The sequence below is a fragment of the Corvus moneduloides genome, chromosome 6 (assembly GCF_009650955.1).
Source record: "Corvus moneduloides isolate bCorMon1 chromosome 6, bCorMon1.pri, whole genome shotgun sequence".
In the NCBI taxonomy this organism is placed as follows: domain Eukaryota; kingdom Metazoa; phylum Chordata; class Aves; order Passeriformes; family Corvidae; genus Corvus; species Corvus moneduloides.
Window position 1 is genome coordinate 58,382,855 of NC_045481.1, and position 15,429 is coordinate 58,398,283.

Below are 15,429 nucleotides of genomic sequence, written 5' to 3' on the forward strand. Positions count from 1 at the left end.
CACACTAAATGAAAATTGGCACCAAATTTGTGCATTACATACAACTTACCCAGTTTGTTGTAAAAAAGCAGGTTATGAATAAATTTTTTAGATTATAACTCTCAGAATTCAGGGACCTTTTACTGTATGTTTTTAGGGTATGTGTGTACCGAGATGTAGAGTTCATACTTGTGATCCCATCTGTGATTTTCTCTAAACTACCCTTAGTTTTTCAGCAGAATGGTACTAAGAGGATGATTTTTCTGTCAATCTGTTTAATAGTTATAAGTGATGAGATGTTTCAAGTAGAAAGGAGTTGATCTAAGCACCCTTCTTCCATTTTCTGTTTTGAAGGGACTTGTCTTATAACAATATAAAGGACCTCCCAAGTTTTAAGGGCTGCCATACCTTGGAAGAAATGTAAGTAGAAATAAGTGTTTATTTTTATAAACTCTGTAGTATTCTGAGTCTACACCTCTAGAGACTTTTTTTCTTCATGTTTGATCCTAAGTTTCAAAAATTAAGGACAAAGAGAGATAATATGATCTCATATGATAAGTGTGCTGGACAGAGAATTCAACCACTTGTGCTTTCCTTAATTAGCTAATGCTTAATTATTCCTGTGGCACAAAAGAAATGAAAGACATAGCTTAATCCTGCATGTCATAGTAGTATTGCTATGCACATAAATGGAATGGTTAGAACATGCCTCAAGACTCCCTGAAGAATGGAGTAGAGTTGTTTTAAATTTCAGTATGACTCTTCAACATTCCCAAAGTGTTAGTTTTAGCTTGCAGGTAATTCAGTCTACATTTAATAGTCTCTTCTAAATTAAAAGAGTTGTGAATTGGGATTGGGCAGACGTGCCATGAATGTGCTTCATGGTTGTATTAACATAGCTGATGCAAAATACTTGGCAGTCTGCCTACAAGGGGAAATGAGTAAAATCTTGTCATTGATAAGGCTTAAGCCATATATTAGCAGACACCAAGCTATCCCTTCATTTGAAACCAGCTAATAAAGGTTCTGTTTCTGCTTCTTCCCTTTGCAGTTCCTTACAGCATAATCAAATTCATGAAATTGCAGAGGACACCTTTCAAGGACTATCCTCCCTTCGTGTCCTGTAAGTGCATATATAGCTGCATGCTGAGTAAAACAAGATCATGTTTTTGATTCCCATGTAAACTGATGTCAGGATTTGGTGTTACAAATTTGATTGATTGCAAAAGGCCAGCAGCCAGTTTCAGCCCTGTTCCTTCTAGTCTCCATTTTATTTTTCTAGCCTATAAAGATACTTTGATAAATAGGAGATCTAAAAACTGAGATTTTTTTCAGTGGTCCAGTACTTTACATTGTAACTATATTATTTCATGATATAGTATTTGTTGGAGAAATCCTATATGTTTTCCTCAGGAGGAGCAGATAAGTAAACAAAATTATCCTCTCCCCTTACAACTCAAGCTATATTAAATTACCCAGAAAACCAATCCAGAAATTGACAGGTATTTTAAGAAGAATGTTATAATAAGTCATGGCGGTCCAGCAGAAGCTGGAGCTGGATTTGAAATGCAACAAAGCAGATGCTCTTCTACTTGTTCTTTTGTTGTCTTTCCCTATCTCTGCCAACATGTCCTGCTGCCGATGCAATTGTCACCAAAGTGGTCATCCTGGCACCTTCATGCTGGGAATAGGTGATGCTAGAGCCAGGCTCTGCCTTGCGAGCACAGGTTATGCTGGTAGCATCAGAAAGGGAAAGGGAGCAGGAATGGGAGATGGATTCTACTTTGGCAATGAGGTGAAGCAGGATACAGCTGCCTTACCAAGGAATTTGGCTGCTATTGCACCTGGCTGAATGGGAAGAGAGGGGATATGTTCTTCTTTTCTGGTAAAGGCATGATATATTTGTCACCTTAGCTTTTTTTATCAGTACAGTGGCTGTTACATTTGGTGAAACTGCCAAATTAATCTCCTGTGCCATTCATTGCAGGGACCTCAGTAGAAATCAGATCCATCAGATCCATAAGGGAGCTTTCATCACTGTTGAAGCGCTTCTTAACCTGTAAGTAGGCTGTTCTGTGTAGTCACCTCCTCTCTCTGTCATTAAACTGTTGAGATAATAAATATTTTTAGCTTAAAAGTGATGTGTTCATAATTTGTTTAATATCTGTGAATCAGGAAGGCTCTTGCTAGCTGAATATATGCAAGGCACACTTCTTTAGAGTGCCTGCTGCACTGACAGGCATTTCCAGACCACAGCCTCATATGAGAGTTAAAGTCTTTCCCTACTTTAATGAAATGTGTGCCAGAGGATCTTCTGACTTACTTTTTAACATGGTCTTAATTATTCACATTCCAGAGACCTAAGTTTCAATGAGCTCACTTCAGTTCCAGTTGAAGGATTGAATGGACTGAACCAGCTTAAACTCACAGGCAATTCTGAGTTGAAAGAAGCCCTGGCAGCAAAGAACTTTGCAAAGCTCCGGTATGTTGGTAAATAACACCACAGAGTGCTTGCAGTACCAAGCAATGTGATAATAAATGAAGCCAGTGTAGGTAGTACTCATGACAAATAATCAGGCCCTTTGCTGAGTCCTGTATAATCTCAGTGCTGGTCTATATAAAGGGCATCTGACTGTTATGGTATAGAAGCCATTTGCAGATAATTTTTTTGGGATCTTTTATATTTTTCCTCCACCACTTCTCAGGCAAGATATCATCCAACTTGAGAGTACTGCTTTGGGTGGATTTCCGTTTGTTACTGAACTGAGCACGTCTGTCTTTCACAATGTGGAAAACAGAAGCAGACAGGCAGGTGTCTGATTACATAATCACCATGCTTTATGTATATATTCTTGGAGGCAAATGATAAGAATAAAAATAATCATTCAAATGGAAACCTGTAATTGATGTTTGTGGGAGATGGGTCAGACAGTGATGAACTGTTTTCCATTTTACAAAGATTTTTCTGCACTTTAAGAAGAAGCAGTCTGATATTCCTCCTAAATATAGAGAATTCAGGATAGTTGATATTGTAGTCTTGAGTGAAAAAAATTAGATTCTGGTCTGCTATTACCTCATTGTTTATGTGGATTTTTAGAACTCTGTGTGAACATGTATTTCTTCTCTGCCAGAATAATAGTATGTACCATTTCTGCCAAACATGCAAAAAATAAAAATCTTATTTTGGTATCACAGAATGAAGAGTGAGAAGGAAAGATGTAGCACAAGGTTTTGGTCATCTGGGAATTAACTTTCTTACAAAACTGTTACTCTTTAATTAGCTTACTTAATTAGTTTTCAGTTAAATTTCTACAGAAATGCCACAAACCCTGATCAGAATTTGGTTTGTATACGGAGTAGAAAGTATAGTAGAGAGCTAAATATCATATCATCTTTGTGCTTCTCACTTGTATACATCACCTGTCCTTTATCTCAGGGCAAGAGTTCATTAGAAATGGTTATACCTGATCCAATTTTAAATAGTTTTTATCAGTGACAGTGAGAAAAAGACTTGAGCTTAGCACTGAAGTGTGCTACTTAAGTATTTTTAATAGGTGGTAATCTTAATTTTGGTTACAAAGTTTAATGGTCTTCCTTGTTCTGCCTGTATTTCAGGTCACTCTCTGTGCCATATGCTTATCAGTGCTGTGCATTTTGGGGTTGTGATTCTTATCTAAATTCTAATGCTGAAGATTCCAGTCACCAAGATCAAGGTGCCTTGATGGACCATGAGAAGGGTAAATGTTTCATCATACTCAACCAGTAGTATTGTTTTGTACCAGACTAGAATAACAGTGTATGTTGCCTTTGAATAAGGGAATGAAAAATGTAAGTCTTTATAGGGGTACAAAAGCAGTCTCTGAAAGTGCGTAGCGATTCCTTAAAAATCAGCAGTGCAGTGTTCCTTCTAAACATGTGAAAGATCTGTTGCACACTGTAAGACTTGCCTGTCTGAAAAAAAGGTAATTAAAAAAAAAATCAAACTGCAAGTATTGCTTCTGTCGTGGTTTTACTGTTCTCAGTGTTTCAACCTGTCTATTCAGACAGGACTTGTCTTTCCACTGTGTGCTTCAGGCTCCATAGATCTTTCCCCAGTGATCAAAGATGTCGCTTTGTTACAAAGCCTTGTGAGCAGCAATTTCTGCACTGACCATCTGACCTTATGTGGTAAACCAGAACAACTTCACTTGTCAAAAGGCTCAGGTGTTGGTGAGCTACTTCATCCTAGGCAGCTTCACTGCCATTTCACGTATTTTTCTTCCTACAATTGACATGTTTTTCACTTCTACAGCTGATGCAGATACTCCAAGAAACGTGAAAAATGATGAATTGGGACAGACTATTACTCACTGTACACCAGCAACAGGTAAATCTTATAATGTGCTTTAGCCACACTGAACTTCATGTGTGGTGTTAGGCAAAGAGTTGAGTGCAGAATTACATCTTTCATTCCTGGTAGTCATTCTGTACACAGAAGATTAAATTCTACAATGCTTTGGGCACAACTTGATTTGATGTCAGTGTTGTTTTGGATGAGCAATCACAAAGATTTGACTTAGCTTTAGACACATAGCACTTTACTGGAGAACTGTGCTAGGAAAAATACAGAAATTTCTTTCCAAAAGCAGAATAATCATGACTGTAATGCTAATATTTGGAGTCTGCTGTGTTTAATGCACTGCCCCCAAATTCTGCTTTATTTTTGCCAAGGAGATGTCTGTGGAGCAGACTGTATGAATGCTTATCTGTTTCACTGAGAGTTCAGCTTGTGCTGTAATAGCTTAACTCAAACTGCTATCTATCACTGGTGGTTTTAATGAAGCTTGATGTCTTTCCAGGAGAGAGGATAAAGAACACTCACATGATCTGTTCCCCAGCCCTACTATAGCCACGTTAACTGTGAGCAGAGGGCTATTACAAGTACCTGCAGTCGGCAGTAGCATCTTAAACTGCTAAAGACACTTGTGGAGTGGTTAGTCTTATTGGCATACCAGATTTAGTCCAATTCAGGCTTGAACAGTCCAGGAGTGGTAAAAGTCTTTGATCTTGCAATGGATATTTTCATTCTAGGCAGCTTTGTTTCTGCCCTTCTGCTTCTCTTACTCAAACTGCAAATTTCCGTACACCATTCCATTCAGCTCCTGAAGGACTTGGCTGTGGTGCCTCTTACTTTCTTGCCTTTGCCACAGACAGAGGATTCCTTCCATACATCTTGCACCCTTTTGTCTGCATAAACAGGAACATATAGATGGGGGGAACAGTATGCTTCCAATAAAGTTACTTCTGGATGAGCAGGAGTTTTCCAAGTCTTATTTCTTTCTCTTTTCCTAACTACTATTTTATGTTACGAAAATCTGTTTATCTTTTGAGCTAGCTCTGGCTTTAATATCCAGAATATCACAAGGATTTCTTGATCACAGCCAAAAAAACCCTGTAGTCAGAACATCAAATATATTATTAGTGTAATTGTACATCATCTGAAAGTTAATTTGTTAATGGTGCTTATTTGCTTTTGATCTCCTGTTTACAGAATGAGAATTGAGATGGTGTGTTACATGGGTTAAACTTGTAAAGTCTTTAGCTCTTTCTTTTTGTCCATGCCAGAAATGCTGTAGTAGAAGAGAAAAGAGAAAATAAAGAGCTTGCTCTACAAGTTCACAATTTGCCTTGTTTTTCACTAGTCCCTCTCATACTAACAAGTCTCTATGCCATGCTGCCATTTAGTCATAAGATACTCCACCTGTCATGCAAGTTCCGAATCATTGCTCAGCCTGTAGATCCACTTGCACTTTTCCTAAAGAATGGATTGCTGAACAGTGGTGCTCAAGTAGCTCAAGTTCACTGAAACATCCTTCTGAGCATGAATTTTTGCCCCCTCCTAGCATGGGCTGGGAATATCCGTGAGAGAGGAGGGTAACTTGTAACTCAAAGGATAGCTAGACTTTGGGAGAAAGACAGACAGGAAAGGGTGGTGGCTTTTATTTGTCTAAAGTACAGCTACTGGAAAAATGGCTTCAAATTGATTTTTGGAAGCAGAGAATTGACATTTTAAAATTTTGTAAGTAGGAAGTTGTTTTTATTTTTAAGTAGATCAGCTTAGCAGGTATTGTTGTGTCATATGAATGTATTTTAAAATTAATTATTCTGTCATTGATGTTTTACTCCTGATTTTCTGATAATCCAGTGGGCTCCATTATTTTGTGCCCATACATGAAGCTTGATCACTTAAACAACCAAAAAAATTTTTTTTTTTTTTTTTTTGCTCGTCAGTTCATTAATTTCTGGAAGTTGCTTTAGGCCTTGGGAGATTTTTGCACTGACATTTATCATTCTTGCAGTTCTGTTCCTGCCATGGTAGGGATGGATTGTCCTTACCTTTCCCCTGCCTAAAGGAAAGGCATGTGCTGCACAGAGCCAGGGTCCCAAGCTGAATCCAGCTGAGAAGCTCCAGCCTTTGCAGTTTGGCACTTTTATTCAGCTCCCTGAGTGGTCCCCAACTGCAGGGAGGGATCCCAAGCTATTGTGCTTCGGACAATTAGCAGTGCCTAATGAGGATATAGAAGAGGTTAAATTCTTCTAATTGTTGCTTAAAATCAGTAGGATTTCCCTATGGAATAAATAGCAATTAGGAGGATTAGAAGGGTAAGCAATAGTAGTGACCTTTTTCATTGTCTTGCCTCCTATTATTTTGCTTGTTGGATGTTTTTATTATGTAAGCTGTTTTAAGTGGCAGAAGAAGAAGAAAAATACCATTTTCTCATATGACTTTTCAAGCTCACAGTGCCTTTCAGTGGCGAGAGTGGGGGACAAGGCTTGTGGTAAATTACTGTCCCTATTAAAGCTGATTAAATTGAATTTGTCTGCTGTTCTACACATTTCCTTGTGACCAAAAGTTACTCCAGAAGGCATGTTTGTGAATAATTTTTTGAGAGAATATGTTCCTTCTAATAAATTCTTTTCCCTTACAAGGGGATTGTGAACATTTACTTTTATATTTTCTGTCAACCTTTTTTATGAAGTATGAAATCCACATAAAATAAAAAAGTATTTAGGTGGCACTAATAAAAGCTATTTTGAATAGCTAAAAGGTAATTAAGTTTGTTTAGCTAGCTTGTTTATACAAAATGTTCCCAAGTGACCATTCACTGCAGTAATTATTATTTCAGGCATAATTAATTAGTAAATAGCTTCAACAGAATAGTTTACTTTCAGCTTCCCTATTTAGCAGTTTAGCTGTGTATTCTATTCATGAATTAATGAGGAGTACGCTTTTAAGACCTTTTCAAAATCTTGCTTATTAAGGCAGAATTTTTTCCTAAATTGGTTGTCCTTCTGTTTGTTTTTTGTTTTCTTCTAGGTGCTTTTAAGCCTTGTGAATATTTATTGGGCAGCTGGATGATTCGGCTTACTGTCTGGTTTATTTTTTTGGTTGCTTTGTTCTTCAACCTGCTTGTCATGTTAACAATATTTGCCTCCTGTACTACATTGTCATCTTCCAAACTGTTTATAAGCCTGATTTCTATATCTAACTTATTTATGGGAGTCTATACTGGTATTTTAACTTTCTTGGATGCTGTATCTTGGGGGAGATTTGCTGAATTGGCATATGGTTGGGAGACTGGCAGTGGTTGCAGAATTGCTGGGTTTCTTGCAGTTTTTTCGTCAGAAAGTGCCATTTTTTTCCTGATGTTGGCAGCTGTTGAACGGAGCTTCTCTGCAAAGGAGTTTATTAAAAAGGGGAAAAGCAATCACCAAAAACAATTTCAAATTGCAGCATTTCTTGCTTTCCTGTGTGCTCTGGTAGCGGGATGCTTACCACTTTTTTATAAAGCAGAGTACTCGGCGTCACCCCTTTGCTTGCCCTTCCCCACTGGAGAAACACCTTTGTTAAGTTTCACAGTAACTTTAGTGCTCCTGAATTCATTAGCATTTTTGCTAATGGCTGTTATCTACACTAAACTCTATTGCAACTTGGAAAAAGAGGATCTCTCCGAAAACTCCCAGTCCAGCACAATTAAGCATGTTGCTTGGCTAATCTTCACGAACTGCATCTTTTTCTGCCCTGTTGCATTTTTCTCATTTGCACCGTTGATCACTGCAATTTCTATCAGCCCTGAAATCATGAAGTCTGTTACTTTGATATTTTTCCCATTGCCTGCTTGCCTGAATCCAGTCCTGTATGTATTCTTCAACCCAAAGTTCAAGGAAGACTGGAAGTTGCTCAGGCGCCATCTGACCAGGAAGAATGGAGCAATAGCAGTTGCTGTCAATGCTCAAGGGGGCTGCGTGACGCAGGATTTTTACTATGACTGTGGCGTTTACACCCACTTGCAGGGTAACGTTGCTCTGTGTGAATGTTGTGAATCTCTCCTTTTATCCAAGCCCATGCCCTGTAAACATTTAATAAAATCCCACAGCTGCCCTGCACTGGCCGTGGTGCCTTGCCAAAGGCCAGATGGCTACTGGTCGGACTGTGGCACCCAGTCAGCCCACTCTGACTATGCGGACGAGGACGACTCCTTTGTGTCAGACAGCTCGGACCAAGTGCAGGCCTGTGGCCGTGCATGTTTCTACCAAAGCAGAGGGTTCCCCTTGGTGCGTTATGCCTACAACATACCAAGAATTAAAGACTGAAAAGGCTTTCTGCCATCAGCTGTTCCAATAAAGTGGTATAATGCTTCACAGACTGTTGCCTGTTTTGACCTTTCAAGCAGGAAGCACTTTTCTAATCATTATTTAGTGTCATTTGTAAAGAAGGGAAGTGGGCAGTAATTTCTTGAGCCATACATTTTTTTAAAAATTAAATCAATTAATTGCCCTGACTGTAAATAATTGGTAAACCAAAATTGTTACCCAATATTTTTACTCTTTTCACACAATAGGGGTTTCTCATATACAGTTTTACATGCTAATGGTGTGTTTCCACATAATACTGCAGTTGTACTTTGCTTCTGCTGGTGGTAAGTTCTGTTGATTCCGCCATCCCCCCCCCCCCCCCCCCCCATGAAAGCACAATATAAAGGACAGCTGCTTAATATTATAGAAATTATTTTTAAATGTGACTTTTCTATAATTAAGAAAAAAGATCTATTGCTAGCTTTGTATAGTATATTCAGCATTGAATCTCAGGATGCATTTTATTGCAGGGCCAAAAAAGGGATTAATTCTCCCATATGTAACTGTGACAGCAATATCGGAATACTGTGTTTGTTTTGTATTTTAGCCAATGTTCAATTAAAAAAAAAAAGTTCGTTGCAGTAAAGTACTTGTAATCCACAATATTCTGCATATTTATCGAAGTAAGAATATTAACAGCTGTCAAGATTAATAGGGTTTAACACATTTTTCCAGTGATGACGCATTACTTCAGGTGAACCACAGCAAATTTCTTCAGTATTATGCAGTCAAGTCATACCATTGGAAGGAATGTCAATGTAGCGGGGTGTTAGCAGTGCTGTCACTGTACACAGCTCATTTCTTTGCAATAAGACTGGCTAATATTCTGCAGCCTGTTGAATGTTACAGCACTCCAGTAATACCTATGCATAGACTGAGGTTTTAGGAAATAGAGGCAAAATGCAAGGCAATTTGGCAGTAAAAAAGAAAGCGTTTTCCCAATTACTTTACTGACAGTGAAGTACACTGTGCAAAGTCACTGATTTTTCACATAAATCAGTGCAATCTTTTTAAACCATTAAAGTTCCGAGACCCAAATGATTCAAGTACAACTAGTGATCCAGTTTTTGTATTTAGTTTGTATTGATCATATTTCAAAGTTATTAATGCATGATTAAGTAATTATGTAAGGTTTTTGGGCAATACTAGATCAAGAGTAAATCCACTGCTATCCCAGTTACTCTGGAGAAATTCTTGTTGAGATCTAAAGCTAGATTGCTGGTTTGAGAATTAAACTGTATATACTGTTCATACAATGAATTTTTATCTTTGTATTTTAAGTTATTTGATAGAACCCATGATGGGAAATGTGGCTTCAGTTCATTTTGTTAATTAAAGCTACCTCCTAAACAATAGTGGCTGCCAGTAGCAGAATGTTTAAAATGTGGTTTATGTACTTTTTTCATTGTAAATAGATGTGGTTGTATATTGTCACTATAATAAAAACAGGATCCTTGTATATCAAAATCATGTACTTTGTACAAAGTATGGGAAGAATATTTACTGTATGCTGTTAATTTTGTAAGCCAAAATATTCAAGTGTAAAAAGGGAAGAAAACCATCCCAGAGTTGTTAATTCTTATATTTACACTCATGAATATTATATCTGCAATTAGCATGGAATGTTACACTGAAAGCAAATAAAGGGTACGTGAATACCTATGGTCATTTATCTCTGTTTTTCAAAAGTTAAAGCGGAAAATGGTGCACATGTAGAATTATTGAGCATAAATTATGTCTCATCTGCTGTTGGCTACATGTTCATTCAGGAAAGAACTGCCAGAAAAGCAAGAAAGTTGCCAGTTTACAAGTGGATTATATGATGTCAGAATAATGCTGACTCTTGGCATGCAAAAGGTTAAAAACCTTAAGCAAAGTGTTTGCCCTCTTTTAAAGCAATCTCTTGATTAAAGGTGTTATATATATTGTGTTTGAGTTGAAATTTTAGTACATATTGAATAACCATGCAGATTATAATTTTCATATTGATACTTTATGTTGGGAGTTGTGGGGTTTTTTTAAGCCATCATTGTCTAAGAGTCACAACTTGTCCCACATTCCCTCTGTTGGCTGACCTGTCAAAGGTAATAAGAATGCTTCTCAAAAATAACTGTAAGTGTCAGCTGCCATTTATAATCAGTAGGGAAGGAAATCCAACCATGAAGCTTCCAGAAAGCCTGTTGTATTTTCAATGTTCTTGAGTACGGATTTATTTCTTCTGTTTTACAAGCGAGTCTTCAGTGTTGTCGGATGTGATCCATTTGAAGTTCTAGTATTTCACTGTATCTCAGTATGTTTTTGGAGTTCAGTTGTACTAGCAATTAACTCTTTAGTGCAGTCAGCCCAGTGTCTTCCAGCACACACTGGTTATGTCTGCTGCTGGTAGAGGGGGAAGAATATGAGCAGCAGCTACTGAAACCAGCCTATTAAGAAGCAGTGCTGCAAAACCTGCCTCTCTCAACATGACCATGTGCGTGACCCATGGGCGATCACATAAGGAGAATCCAGACAAATCCAGTTGCCAGGTACTTAATGCCAACTTTCATTGTGTCTTTGCTGGTCAAGGTGATCTCAGGCCAGGGCACAGTGGAATGTTCAGATGTTCACATCCAGTGAGCATTTGCTCCCACTCCGAAAGAAATGTCAAATACATGGGGACAACTTGCTTTAAAGCTGTTTTGTGTTAGCAGCATGTGGGATTTTTGTTACCTATGTACCAGTGGCTTTCTGAGCTGTCACCTCAGCAGTCTCTTCAGCCAGGTAAAGCTTCCTATTTTCAGTTTCGAGTCTGAAACAAGTGAAACCACAAGTTATATCTTGGGGTGCCCACAGAAAATAAATCCTTCAATTTTCTAGAGTCTAAAACTAGCTGAAACTGGTCTTACAGTTGCAATGTCCCATATCTTGCCTCTAGACCTTTCCACAACTGTCATACTGAGCTGCAGTGCTGGATTTAGCAGTCAAAAAGGCTTTACTGTTGACTTTAAAAGAAAAACATAGGGCAAGGAAAGCATTTTGTTGTTGTTTTTCTCCCTTCTGCTGTTGTGAGGAAGCACCTTTTTGCAGGGAGATGGTCACAAAATTGCCAAAGGTATTCCCTATCTTTCCCCCATTAAGAGTAATTTCTTACAGATGGCTATTAGTCTGCTCTGTGGCAATATGCTGGGGAGAGCTCTTCATTTGAAATTGAGCCTTTTCATTCTCTTATAAAAATAATGCATCTGCTTAGCAACTTTTTAATCTAGATGCCTTTTGCCTTTTTTAATTTCTTTGCAGTAGAATTTCCCATTTATTTATAAATTCACTCAGAAATTCCAACTTACACAAAGATACTTCAGTAATTCTTTTAGTTTTGATTACTGTTTTTAAGCCTTCAGTTTCAATTTACAGGGTAATATTTTTAATTAAAAGCACAATACAGAGTTTGTTTCATACATACTCTCAATAATTTCTAATTACGTAAATGCTTTTGATCTTTTACTGTTGGCGTAAATTTATTTTTTTAGCAGGAGGTTTTTTCAGTATTACCTTTCACATATTGTACTGTGGAGTCTGATTTAGCACTAGATTTCAGTTGAAGATGATTCAATAAATAAGGAAATGAAATCTGAAATGGGATAATATATCACAGTTTGCTGTTTTCTGTACTATTGTATACTGTAAGAACTTGGAGGGTGAATGGACATATTTCATATGTTGCACATATGGCACTACACCAATATAAAACAATATTGTTTAGGTTTTACATAAGAAATACTAGTTAGTGGTCACTGTAGTGTTTGCTATAGGGAGCTAATTTTGATTTGAGGGTAACAAAATGTTGTCTCACTGGTTTCTAGTAACAAAAGCATAACCTGTGTCCTGAAAATTCCAGCCCAAAAATGAGCAAGTAAATCTGTTACGAACTGATGTCTTAAAGGAGAGAAAGACTTTATGCAGAACTATACACTAGCTAATGAAGTGAGAAGTTTTGCTGTTCAAAAGCAGGAGGGCTGGGATCTCCAACTAACATAAAACAGCTGGGCTGAGTGGGAATCCTGCTAGCAATTCACAAAGATGTGATTTTAAAATATATACGTTACATAGAGTTCTTCCACATTTCCCCAGACAAGAGAAATTCTCATCTCAAGGCCCTGTCCCTTTAAAGCAGATGGTTCCACATCTGCAGTCAGCAGAATCTGGGCTGGGACTAGTAGTGTATACAGTATACTGCAACGATGAGAATACATCATACCATGAAGGAAAGTGAAGCAATCCTCTCAGGTTTCACAGCCTCTAATCAAGCAGAACTACACATTCAGGCACAAAAATAGCCAGAAGACAAGTATAGGCAGTGTTTGTTGAGCTCTGACATGGAGTATGAGCCAAGTAGCTTTCTCCCTTACTCCTGTGCCTGACACACTATTTTTCCTTATGCTGGAAAATCTGAAGACTTAAGAAGACTTAAAAAAACTTGAATTCAACTATATTTGGTTCAAATTATCTACTTTTTTCAAGGTTGCAAGTAAAATAGTCTTTTCTTCAACCTTGAAGCATGTCTAAGCCTCTGTTTCTCCCTAAATTTAGTAATTTTTTTTCCCATAGGATTATTTCTATGTTTCTGTGTTCCTTAATGTCTGTTGGGGAATTAGACATGACATCTGCAAGCAATCTACTCTGATTCTTTTCATTAAATCTGGCTTGTATTCATCAAGTTGGCTGGCTCTTGTGTTTTCAGAGACTGAGTTCATCAGATTACAGTTGAATTTCTAAAACTGAACTATTTCATAAACAAGAGTTGGCAAATCAAGGTGCTTAGTGATTTAGAGTAGTTTGTGTCTAGAATTTAGATCTTTTTTATGTCTGCTACTTATGAAATTGCTTTCGTGATATTTTATGTATAAAACATTTCTTCAAATAGTGTGGGTGGAATTTAGCGAATACTTGTGAGAAATTTGTCATGAGCATTTGGTTGTTCAGACACACTGATTGGCATGACCAAACAGACAAAAAGTATAGGTCATCATGCTATTTTTACTGAATTTTACTGCTGTTGCTAGATAGCTCTTAAGTGCTTATTCTATAGTCTATGACAGTGAGCTAGCACTGAAAGACTGAATGTAGTTTCTGTAGTTTCTTTAGTGATAAATTGGGATGATTTTTCACACTGGTATCAACCATATGGGTGTGTATATATATTTATTCACTACATTCAGTTTGCAGCATTTGTTTGCAGCAATTTCTGTGCTTCATTGTGGCAGTTTGATTTTGCCTATGGGTTTTAGCAGTGTTGCCATGTAATTCTTGCCAGGGCAGCAGCTTCTGGCATTCAGTTCACAGAATTAAGGTTTTGCCATCCTTGCAACATGCCATTTATCTGTTTGTTAGTCCTGTGGCCATTGTGGTCGTTGTGTACCTGAACCTGCAGGATTGTTGTTTCAATGCTTTTTTACAAAATTACATTATTTGGGCTCATACCTTTCCTGTGTTAAGTAGGGCACAGTGGCTGTGGAGCCAGCTTGACAAGTTGGGCAGAATGGTAAGAGGAATAATAACAGTATTATTTTATGTTTTCACATCTCTTCAAAGTTGGAATGCTTCTGCCATTCCAGCAACAATGCTTTAATTTCCCAAAGGGTGAACTGGCTTTTGCCACCCTCTCTACGGGCAGTCTTGATGCATAAACTCTCCTTGCTTGTCCCAATGCTAAGGTTTGTTAGTATAAGCTATTTGCCCGATATCTGCTCCTGAATCCTGAGAAATTCTCATATTCTTTATAATAGGATAGGGAGGGAATAGACAAGCTCAAATGTTTGTGTGTTTGGCAAGATTGCTGCTACCTCGCCTTGAGACATCCATTTCATAGTTTCTGGCCATCCAAGATGATGTAGGCCTCCATTAGAAGTGAGAGATGCCCAGTGGAGTGAGCTCCAGAATTCGTCAATTTACTGAGACAACATGGGGCTTTTCATGTTTTCTGTTCATTTTTGACTATTGCCAGTGTTCACTATGAGATGGCCTTTAAGGTCAGGGAAGGTTTTCAAGCCTTCCTAAGATGTTTTGAAATTACTTTGGTCTGCAGCCTGTTGAAATACTTGAAGTTTTCCTGCTTGCCATGACATGCGGCTTTGCTCACAGTGCTTGTGTAGCCATGGAGTGAAAAACTTCTATGCTGCTTTTATGTCTTAGCTGCATGCAGCACATATACAAAAGCTCCTGTAAAACCATAGGTTGGTTGTGTTGAGCAAAGCTGAGGCACTGGCTTGTGTAACTTGTATCCTAAGAATTCAGACCAATTTGAAATTTTCTCTTGTTTTAACTTTACTTGGCATGAAATTTAGATTCTAGTGATATTCTGTTGTCTCCAATACTTGAATCATCAACTTAAATTATTTCAACAGGTGTAATTTGCTTGCTAGATAATGTGCCTAGTCATACTTGATTCTTTATTTTATGATAATCAGCTCAACAATCTACCACAAGGGGCTGGAGTTATTTTAGCATAATGAGCATCAATTTGGTGCATAGTGATGCAGTCAATCTTCTGGGGATGCTTAGATCAGAGATGTATTCATGCCTTTTTTTGTCTTTTTCAGCTTGCTGGAAAACAGTTCTGTATGGTCATCTGGTGATCAGTGATGCAATAACATTTGTTTTTTTCTTACAGGAACCATAATGTTATTTCTCCAACCTGTCAAAACTGCAGTTCCTTGTGAAATGGTAAGCTAAATGCAGAAGCTCCACCACTGAAAGGGGGAAATCCCAAATCCCTTACACCTCACCTCTGCCTCTCCC

General features: G+C 37.9%; 1 protein-coding gene across 3 annotated transcripts in view; it reads left to right on the plus strand.

Annotated features, from left to right (window-relative positions):
• LGR4 (leucine rich repeat containing G protein-coupled receptor 4) overlaps nt 1-10,318 on the plus strand; it is a 75,295-nt gene extending 64,977 nt beyond the window's left edge. For all 3 annotated transcript variants that reach the window (XM_032110725.1, XM_032110726.1, XM_032110727.1), the window contains 7 exons: nt 334-399; nt 1,031-1,102; nt 1,967-2,038; nt 2,336-2,461; nt 3,595-3,716; nt 4,271-4,345; nt 7,337-10,318. In XM_032110725.1, coding sequence (XP_031966616.1) covers nt 334-399; nt 1,031-1,102; nt 1,967-2,038; nt 2,336-2,461; nt 3,595-3,716; nt 4,271-4,345; nt 7,337-8,613 — 1,810 coding nt within the window. In that variant the 3' untranslated portion in view covers nt 8,614-10,318. The remainder of the gene's footprint in view (nt 1-333; nt 400-1,030; nt 1,103-1,966; nt 2,039-2,335; nt 2,462-3,594; nt 3,717-4,270; nt 4,346-7,336) is intronic.
• The last annotated feature ends 5,111 nt before the right edge of the window (nt 10,319-15,429 follow it).